Source organism: Cryptomeria japonica, chromosome 2 (genome assembly GCF_030272615.1).
Source record: "Cryptomeria japonica chromosome 2, Sugi_1.0, whole genome shotgun sequence".
NCBI lineage: Eukaryota > Viridiplantae > Streptophyta > Pinopsida > Cupressales > Cupressaceae > Cryptomeria > Cryptomeria japonica.
In genome coordinates, this window is record NC_081406.1 from 170,232,048 (window position 1) to 170,243,293 (window position 11,246).

At 33.5% G+C, this 11,246-nt stretch overlaps 2 protein-coding genes across 2 annotated transcripts; one reads left to right on the forward strand and one right to left on the reverse strand.

The window, feature by feature from the left end:
• Positions 1–3,549: 3,549 nt before the first annotated feature.
• LOC131065943 (uncharacterized) lies at positions 3,550–4,117 on the reverse strand. The gene has a single exon (XM_058000547.2). It carries the CDS (start codon positions 4,074–4,076, stop codon positions 3,693–3,695), a length of 384 nt encoding a protein of 127 aa, XP_057856530.1. The 5' UTR covers positions 4,077–4,117; the 3' UTR covers positions 3,550–3,692.
• A 5,792-nt stretch (positions 4,118–9,909) lies between these two features.
• Positions 9,910–11,002, forward strand: LOC131065913 (uncharacterized). Its single transcript, XM_058000518.2, has 2 exons — positions 9,910–10,485; positions 10,669–11,002. Exons 1-2 carry the CDS (start codon positions 10,126–10,128, stop codon positions 10,741–10,743), a joined length of 435 nt encoding a protein of 144 aa, XP_057856501.1. The 5' UTR covers positions 9,910–10,125; the 3' UTR covers positions 10,744–11,002.
• The last annotated feature ends 244 nt before the right edge of the window (positions 11,003–11,246 follow it).

An 11,246-nucleotide genomic window follows, 5' to 3' on the forward strand; every position in this document is an offset into this window, starting at 1 on the left:
TCCCCATAAGTCTCTGAGATCTTATTTTTTCCATTTTTAAACTTGAGAGAAAGATTGATTATGCTCCCTTTTAGGTTTTTCTCTTAAACGCTTGGAGCTACCCATAGGTCTACCCCTTTTTTAGTTTAAGAGGGGTGAATAGCTCTGAGCCCCATGGATAAGCATTTGTCTTAGGCTCTAGAGAGATAAAAGGAGGAATGGCTAGATTATTAGGGCTAACTTTTTCTGGTTCTATCCTTAACAGAGGGGAAAAATTATATAGTGACAAGAGGTGCCACAAAAAGAAGAATATTTTCCTACCAACCTCATTCTTATAGATATTATATGACGGTTCTCCTCCATTGTTAAGCAGATTCAAGCTTAAATTTTGAGGCAACACTTGCAATGTTGTAAAATTGCTTTCCTCTTTCTTATTAGTATACTTAGAATTTGGGGATTTTGATATTCTTGGCCTGTGAAGAAAGTATTTTTGAATGGAATCCCTTTTCTGGTTTATACTTAGTTCCTTGAAAAAAGTAACCATCTTCTATACCACTTTTAGCCACCACATCTTTGAAGTTGAATAAGAGAGGGGAATAAAGGATTCTAGGAAACTAAGGTTAATTGATAAAGAAGGGAAGAAATAAGACTCGCTCTTCCACTGCATTTGGATTAGAGACCCATTATGTTTTAGTGACAATTCATTGATCTCCAACTGAGAAGTAGACCTTTGAGCCTCCCCATTGCCAATTTTATTAATCTCTTGTGCCTCGCCTAGAACTTGATCCATAATTTCCTCAATCCAATCCTAAAGAAAACCTTCCAAATCTTGTGGGGGATCCTTCCAACCAAGAGAGCCATTGCTTCCCACAATAGCCTTATTATCCATATGAGACTAACCATAACAAGGGACCTCCTAGAAAAGATCTAAGAACAAAGTTATATGTTCTGAAAATGGGGGCAAGAGAGGAAAAGAAGCATTCCTCAAAACTGAATAGAGATGATTCAGAAGTGAGTAAAAGACTAGAGTCTAGACACTCTAAAGAACAATGGTTTGATAGACGACAATTCTCACAAACCAAATCAAGTGCTTCAAAAAATACCTTTTGGGACCAACAACCATTTTTGGAGGTTATGTTTGGAGAGGAAGGAAGATTCTTAGTTGTGTCCATGTGCAGACACATCTTGACTGGAAGATTAGGATTTTCAAAGAAGTTTAAATATGCCTTAAGAAAGATTTCCAACGAATTTCCTAAAATATCTATGACCTCTAGTTCTTTGTATTCTAGAGGAAGATGTTGAAGATGAATCCAGAAAGGAACAAACTTAATAATAATATAATAGGGGTTAAAATTAGGAGTCCACATTTGCATATAAAGACCAGAGGATTTATAACACCATGATTTGATCTTGAAGACTTTATCTCTATATTCCTTAGAATCAAACAAAAGTAATAAAGAATCCATTTCCATTGTCTATTAAAAAAAGCTCATTTACCCCCCCCTCCCCCCCAATTTTTAGAAACCCGTTGAAATAAATGTTTTTTCTAAATAGGTTTGTTCCAAAACTTACAAATTATTGCCTTTTGGCGGAATTCTTGCCATTTGGGGATAAAGCAAAATCTTTGAGAAGGTGACATTAAACTTAGGATCTTTTTCTTTGCTCTGCTGACTTGATTCCAGATCTTTAACCTTGTCCTCTCTTTCATTTTTTGTTTCAGAAGATTAACCCTCTCGATCTTTTTCTTCCATACTTATCCCTATTTCTTCATTTCTGATCTCTCCTTCTTCTTGAACTGTTTATTTTAGACCCCTCTCGTTAGCTACATATGAGCACTGCACCTAAAGAATTTGGCTCTCTTTATCTTTCCCTTTTTCCTTATTTGACTAATCATGTAGATTTTGATGATAATAATATGCTCAGTTCTGGTTGCTACCAGAGTTCTTGATCTTATTTCCCCCCCAATATTTCTTTCGTAACTAGAATGTCTCTCCTAATCTTGAATACTCCCCGATAAGAGGGAGCCCATTAAATCTAAGTTGGGAAAGAGGGATCTTATTTGGGTAAGATGGAATAAAGGAGGAGGATTGGGGGTTCCTGTTCAACATTCCCAAGTAAGAATGTGAAAAGGGCTTTACAGGGTATGAAGGATACCTCTTTCTAGGAGAGCTTTGGGACTTTAGAATCTTATTTTTGGATAATACAATTTGCCAATGCTCCTGAGTCCAGGGCTTCTTTGGCAGAGGAGGATTAATTGGCTTCCCTGAGAACCCTATAGGAAAAATCAGGATGTTATTTGGGAATGAACAAAATCCTTTGATAGCTAGATGAAATTTTCTAAGAATTAATCCTTTCAAACTTTCCCAAATGACTCCTTTGATTCCAGGTACCTCTGTTGAAACAAAACTGCTGAAAGTTTGAAGTATTTGACTGCGGGAAGCATTTGAATGTATTTCTTCCCATAGTTCTCCAACCTTCTTCGTTCGACTCTGAATATCTCCAACGAGCCATTATTTCCTTTAATTATCACAAATCATAATTTTACATGGTATTTTAAATCTTAATTATTTATTTGATATAGTTAATACAATTTTTAAATGTTGATTTTAGTAACTTAATAATACTATTTTTTGGAACACATTATTGTACTATCACCCATTTATAACATAGAAAAACAACTTACACAATCAAATAAACACAAAATAATAAAATAATAATAATAAAATCTCTAATAAGCTACAACCTTCCACAACCAATTGTTATCTCTACCAAAATAGAGGCAACAAAAAAAAGAGGGTAATAGGGCAAGAGTTCCAATACCCTTGCTTACGTACATTTTTTAAAGTATCCTTGAAACAATTTTTATTCAAAATCTTAAAATTATATAAAAAAAATTCCTATTAATTTTTCTATATTTTTGACACTACCAATTGAAACTTAAGACATGTTATACTTGCAAACAATACTTAAATTATAACAATAAACCTTTTAACCTAGAAATTCTCTCATTCATTACTTCACTTCTATATCAAAACAGAGCAAAAACAAGAGCACGAGTTTGCAAGAGTTTCAATTCCCCCCTTATATACTATTCTGAAGTATTCTTCAACTATAATATTTCCCAATCCATCACATTTATTACTTCATTTATAGGGGGAGGGATCAAATGTCATGGAGACTAACTCCCTCAACATATAGACACTACATGAAATATCGTAAGCCTATCAAAATAGGGGAAAAAGAAGAACAAAACCATAATCTAATCCCTCACTCGTATACATTTCTAAATTATTCTTCGACCATAATTTTTCCCAATCTATTACATCAATTACTTCACTTTTACAGGGAAAAGGGACCAAATAGTAGTGCGGGCTAATCAACATGTAGATGTTAAATGGAATATCATAAAACTACCAAAATAAGAAAAAACAAAAGAACAAATTCAAATTATAAAATTTCCACAATCCATGAAGCATAATCTTTCCCCATTCCATCAAATTAACAACAATGCTTCTAGAGAAAACTGGACTAAAAGAAAACTCTAAATCCATTTGAAAACCATGAAGAATATACACAGGAGGCATGTACTCATTTCATTGAACAGATGCTTGAAGCAAAATTATACATTATCATATCAGAGATACAAGAAGAAAATCAACATTGCAGGAAGATTTGAATCCAGAGGCTTGAAAGAAAGATTGGCAGACTGAGACTCACTTCCCAAAGAGACCATCAAAAAGGCCTGGTTTTTTCTCAGGCTCAGGAGGCGGCGAAACGCCCTTCCTTTTGGCAACCAAGGTGTTCTTCCCTAAGGGACGAGCAGCGCCATTGGAGGTGCCTTCAACCTTCTTGAGAATGGGGTCAGTTTCCACCATATGCTCTCTTTCAATTTTTCCTGCGAGCCAGTCGATGAAGCTCTTCTTCTCTGGTTCCTTTGTCTGCGCCTTGGAAGCCGCCATTACTTTCACCATGGGCAGGGGAAGCCTCAGAGACGCCATTGCTGTGAAAAAAATCAAGAAGGTGGGTGTGTGTTGATGGTGTGGAAGAATGTGGGTGGATTTGTCTGAGAAGGATTGTGTTATGCAGAGCGTACGCATTCCACACCCCACACACGCCTTATCCTCTCTTGTCCACAAATTTCCCTTCCAACCTTTACTTCTTGTGATTAATGTTAAGCCATTGGCCATGCTCCAATGCTGGCCACACATGCTTTTTTATCTTAAAAAAAATTAGAAGGACTTGAATAGTTTGGCTAAGGCATGATAATTTTTTCCTTTGTATGAACAAAATAAACTGGGTGGAGAAATTTATACCTTGTTTAAAATGATATATGTAAGAGATAAACATATTCATTTAGGGGTTTTGGTTTATATTTGCAGTAGAGAACAAAGATTATTTCTTATTTGGTATGGTTGTGTATTATAATGGCAAGTCATTAGGGAAGTGAAGAAGTTGGTGAATTATTGTATACATTCGTGTGTATTGTAATGATAAATTCTCATTGTTTGAATATTTACAAATGTGTGTTTGATTTTTTTTTGTAAATAAAAACAAGGTCTTTTATTTGTAACTTCTCAAATTAAAATTGATTTACTCAAAAGTTGTGATCAATATTTAAAAGAATCATTGAAAAATAAGAATATTATATTAACATTTGAATACACATATAACTTAAACAGTTTGGTAGCTCCTCCTCCATATAATAGGACTCCTTGGTTTGGTGTGATGTCATCTCTTCGAGCATATGTGTTGATACTCTCTACTCTCTCTCTAGTATCTAAATCCTATATTATTGAGTTTTTTAAAATGTTTTGTACCATTAGTGATCATGCCCAATGATGATGTTTGGTTTCCTCCTTTTGTGAATGTATCCAATGAGAGTGTTGGGTTCTGTGCCATTGGTGATCTTTGCCCAAAGATGATATTTTCCTCCATCAGTGAATATGCCCAATGTGAGTGTTTTGGTTTGTGCCATTGGTGTTCAATCCTAATGAGGAATTATATTTATCATTTAATGTTAGTTACATGTACTTTAAATGATGTGCATGAGCATATATACTTTATGTATTGTGTGTGTAAGCCCTCTTCCTATGTGTTTGGTGTGAGCATGCTTGTGGCAGGTGTGACCATCTCCTAGCATAGTGAGAGTGGATCTTTTGATTCCACAAGGTTAGGTGATGTGAAAACCATCGTTGAGGATGGAGGATCACGGATGGTGACTAAAGATTGCACTACCATTGTTAGTAGTTCATTTATGTTTCTCTCTTTTATCACTAAAATGTATTTGCAATACGAATTATGAAGGACAATGAGTTATAAGTTATAACTGGAATATTGATCTTTGGACCTCTTGTAATGATATAGACTATAAATAATAGTGATTATGGTATCTTTTCTACGTGCCTCAACATTGAAGTTGAGGATGGTTGTACCTAAAATATGATTTTATGTTTTATGGTGTATATGGTAAAATCAACTTAGGAACTTTTCAATTTGGATATAAAATGAATATATGAACTTGCATTTTTGGGCTTAAAATGAACTTTCCCTTTTAGCAGGTGTTAGATCCTATCCTTGAACCACGTAGAACTATATAAAAATGCGAAAAAATTCTAATTGTTTTGGGTCTCTCTTGGCGGGTCTTTGCCTTAAGGGATTTCCTAACTTTGTGAAAGGGGTAAGGATCATCATCGAACCTTGACCACCCAAAGGTCCTTTTAAGGCTTCAAAATTTTCCTTAAAGACTATTAAACTTTGTTCCTTGGGATTTTTTCCTTAATGATTAAGCCTCTTCTTGGTATGAGGAAAGGCTTCTCATCGATATCTAGTCCTGAAATCATACCATATAGGCCTATTTTTCTTTCTAGAGTTTGCAAGAACTCTTGAAATCTATAATCTAGCTTGATTGTAATATTGGTAAAATATTTCTTAGGGAGTTGTGGTAGGGTAGGAGCTATACTGCTACTACTTTTCCCTAACAATGATATAATCTTCCCTTTATATCCTTCTATTGTTGTTTGTATGCTTCTTACAAACTCTTATACTTTACTAAATTGTGAATTTATGCTTTCCAAGATGTTCTCTTCATTGGTTCTGCTTCTTTTCTCCCTTGTTTTGGAAGTACCCATAATGACGCACTCAACAACACACTCATTGTGCACTCATTTCTACTCACATATCTTTCTTGTCTTTCCATTATTTGTCTCAGTATATTTATCTCCATTAGGGTTGGCCATTGTTTTTATCTTTCTTGCTTCAATTTTATCCTTGATCTCTCTTGTGTTCTTGTTATCACCTTCTTTCATGGGTGTGTAGGATTTGGTCTTGCATTACTCATATATTGCATCACATGGTGGTTATTCATTTGATTATTCTAATAGGCACATCTTATTATAGATTTCTCCCAACCTTTTCCCTCTTTCCATTTCCCACCCCCTTGGTGCCTAACACCCTCTCACAATTTAGACATTAAAAAGAAATTTTTTAACAGTCATACTCTTATTTTTATTTATTGCTTTCTTTTTGATCTAATAGTAGAATTAAAATTTTAACTTTCTTCCCAGCAAAACCCCAACAAAACCTAACCAAGGTCCCAACAACAAAATCAATGTTGCAAGAAATATGAGGGAGACAGACTGGAGTTTTATTTCAAAGGATTTATGAAGTTGTAGTCTTAATAAACTCAGTCCTATTGTGGTATTAAACATTGTAGTTTGGATCCGACCTTAGTACTTAATTAGAAAGAAACATCGCATACATAGATTAGACCCAAAATCATATGTATTTATATTCATATATCTACATTTCAAGCTAATGTTGAATATTTATGTAAAATTTCTATTGCATAAATCATGAAATTTTGATCCAAATCACAAGATCAAGAATATAAAACTTATTAATCCATGATTATCGTAGATAAGGAGTTAGCTTAGCGTTTCATGAATTTTAATGAGGGTTTTCTTTTAATAACTAGTTTTTGTTGTAATAGGGAGTGATGGGGTGTTACATTCTTCCTAATGTTGATTTCTAATTAATGCACTACAAATAGTAGACAATCAATGACTTTCTATGATGATATTTCTTCCAATACTAGAGGGTCTTCTAATATAACGAAAGGTGCATGAACGGTTAAGGTCATATATAAATAGTATTAGAGGCCTTACAATTTGTGAGTTATATCTCACCTCACTTTACACAATGATTTAGCATGCTTGTTTAAAAATGACATCTATTTGAAGATAATTCAAAACCTTCGGCATAGTTTTAAGCAAAGGGCACTATTGTAACATTTTTTTTAGTGAAGAATGGTTAGTACCTCACTACTTTCACCAATTTTGATCACCAAGATCCTATAAGAGTTAGTTAAGAGCATATGGTGGGTAGTAATCGATAGCCACAAAATTGTTGTTTCTATTATGGTATGTAACCTTTAAATGAGTTCTAATATAAAAATTTAAAGATTTTTTAACTCAATGCTAAAATGATCTACAATATGCCTATATTGATGAATCAAGAATAAATATTGTAGGCCTTTTTGAGGCAATAAACTCCTTGAGAAAAAAATCTATTACAAAATACGATTTCAATTTGATCCTTATCTTTATTATGTAACATCAATGTTAATTTACAAGAAGTGACTTATAAGGTATAACTTATGTACAATAAACTATGCTCTTGATATGAACTTATTATAACTTCATGTTATGCATTTGGGATAAATCTACATAACGTAGTATTAGTTAAATAATTAAACTATGATTATTATAATGCTCAAAATAGTAAGAGATTAGGATGTAAGGGTACCAACACTTGTCTAGTCACTTATAGGTCACATGGATCCATAATTACTCATTGAGAGACAAAAAGGTGGTGAAATCTTTCATATCACATACACATTGGTCATACATAAGTAAGTATCTCAAGAATGTATTTTTCTCTCACATTATTGTATTCATTTTATCTTACCTAGTTATTCATGATCATACTTATACTTACTTTACACTCATATCTTATCACTTTATCATCTTCACTTTTTTATCCAATCTTTTTCTTTCTTTGATTTAAAATATGCACCCCTTTGTGGAACACGCATAATCAAAGGGGCGCACATCAATACTAATCACACTTTCAAAATTTTAGACTCTTGATTATTGTTTTAGTTATTCTACTTTTAGATGCACTTGTCTTATTTTTTACTTTGACCTATGTTTACTCGTGTAGATTCACATGCATACCAAAAGGGGGCAAAATGTAAAGGCAAAAAGTAAATTTCTTAAGCTTTCACCCTTTAGTTTACACACTTTTACATAGGTGAACATTGTATATTGCTTTAGCACATGATTTTGACTAATTTAACACTTCCATTCAACCACGACTCAAAATTCATATTATCCATGTTTTGAACAATTCTAGTTTTCATATCACAACTTCCTTTGTTCATTTAAAACCACATATGCATTTTTGACTCATCTCATAATTGCGTGTATGGTTTTGATCAACTTTGTTCAATTTTATAATTTATTGTTGCCCCTAACTAATTTAGTCCCAACCATTCTTATTTGTTGACTCACATGCCTATTTTTTCAAATTGTATACCTAGGACATGTATAAAAAAGAGATCACCTTGATATCGTACAAAAGATTCTTTATCCATCCATCTTTGGGACAAGCCCTCTACATCACAAAACAACCAATAGTCTCTACTTACTCTCTTACATTAGCCACATCAATTGCATCAACCCTTGCTTGAAAAAATAACAAAACTCTTGTTCTTGCACTAGTTCACTTTACATGCATTCCATTACACTTCATCGTATCAAACTCAAATATTTAACATTATTTGCTCTAACACTGCCCTATTTGCTCTTACATTAGCCACATCACTTGCATCAACCCTTGCTTGAACAAATAACAAAACTTTTGTTCTTGCACTAGTTCACTTTACATGCATTTCATTACACTTCATCCTATCAAACTCAAATATTTAACATTGTTATAACCACATCATTGATACTTACATTTGTTGCTTGGTGTGTTTCAAATTCTATGAAAGTGTTGTATCTATCAATAAGGGTTGACTAAGTTGAAAGGTAGGAAGCTAGTCATCGTCCTCTCAACATAGTATCTTTAATAGTGTTCTCCAACACCATCCAAATTTCTCTTTGTAGATATCAGGACATACAAAAACTTTATTTCATGGTATAAAGTCTTGTACGCTTCAAATTTAAAACCACAATTATGAAATCAAAACTACAAATACATGGGTCGATGATATAGACCTAGGATTTACCTAGTTTTGTCAATGGTCACAATTTTTTAGAGCATAATCATTTATTAGTTCATCTCCGATTTAATTTCAAAAATCAAATAACAATAATTTATTAGTCTTTTCATGTGGAGACTTTGAAGAACTTAATTTTAGAGGACAAGCGAGTGTGATTTCTTTTATGGGTTCTTGGAGAACCTCTTTTGGTTTTTGTGATGTTTGTGGGTTTCTTTGAGCTCTATTTGGTTGGTGCTTCTTGGTTATGTATTATTCTTTCTGATTCAATAAATTTTTATCCTTTTTTTTCTTAAAAAAAAAATATCAATCTTTTCAATCTCTCTTTCTTTAATATCAAACTACATATTCAGTTTTATAAGATTTATCTGTATTTCAAATTTGATCAAATTCACACATATCTAAACCCAACTCTTCATCTAAATTGTTTGTTTTACATAAATGTACCATTTTATTTTAAAAACAAAAACAAATAATAGTAAGTTATTTGCAAACCAAATTAGAAGTAACTAACTTTATCCCATACGACCGATTTAGCCCTAATCCAGTTTCCGTTCTAGAATTTCTTACAGTCAATAACAATGACTACACTCGTACAATAGCTGACATGGCATTTTAGTAAAGCAATGGTGGACTCTGTTTCACACATTAAACCCCTCCACCACATTGCTGCGTGTGTGATGATGGCAATAAACACGAGCCCGAGGCTGGAAACAATATGTTCCCACAGGTTTTCTTCAATTTATACCTGAAAATTTTCAATCTTGATACCAACCACAAGAAATTTCAACTGGTTTATAACAGCCCAGAGGACTTAATACTCATTTCCGATCTCCTGCAATCAACAGGTTTCTTTGAGGGTAGCCATGGCTGCAATGCCAAACAGGGGAGCAACAGTTTCTGTAACCCGAACTTCTCCCTGCTCTTGTTATTGCTCCAATGCACAATCTGGAACTTCTGCTGTGTTTTCTGCTCAGATTGGCAAGAAATTTCAGGGCCCAGCTTTGTTAACTTGCTGCGCAAAGAAAAACAGAACAGGAAGGAAAAAAATGGAGGATATGTCAGCATTGTATTCAGGATCGTTTGGAGATAAGAGAAGGGGCAAAGTGCTGAAGGCTCTGTCTAAGGATCTTTCTGCCATGTCTGATACGCTACACCAACACCATTTTTGTGCAGGGGAGATTGACAAATCAGTTGTGGATCAAGTCAGACGGCAGATTCTGGAGGTAAGTTGCTCTCTGAAGAAAAAAATCCATGTGGGTGTGAATCTTTTTTGTAAAATTTGATTGTGGGTATGATTATTTTTATGAACATTGATTGTGGGGATGATTTTTTTTATGAAATTTGATTGTGGGTGTGATTTTTTTTATAAAATTTGATGGTTTTTGTTTTGTGTCTTTGAAATGCAGGGAGCTGTAGATGTGCTGAAGACACAGTTGGAGCAGAGGCAAGAAGGGAGTACAGAGAGCGCAGGCAGCAATTGAAAATGAAGAAGAAGAAAGAGGCATGAAAGGCCATATAGTGTTGATTCATCCATGGATAGTTTTATCAGACATTTAGAAATTTGTGTATAGTTTATGGTTCACAGTTCAGCTGGTAGTGGCTTGAACTTTACAGGTGAATTGATTTGATTAGGGGAAGTTGATTTGGCTGCATATACCTACTTTGTTATGACTGTAAATAATGCAAGGATCGGTACTCTCTGTTTTATATATGGGTAAACAAACTATTCAGTTGCAATTTGTCGAGGAATTTTTTTAGTTATTATTCATATTTGATGTGTAAAAGAGATCAAACATGTAAAATGTCTAAAATTAAGTTTATACAGTATTGCTTTTTATATAGTTTTTTATTAATATTTTACACAATTTAATAAAGCATAACAATTATTAAAGAGATTTTAATATTATATTTTAATGTTTTTCAAATGTGTATATAAATATATAGTTTTAATTGAAAGAAAATAGGGGAGAGGGACCGGTAGTGT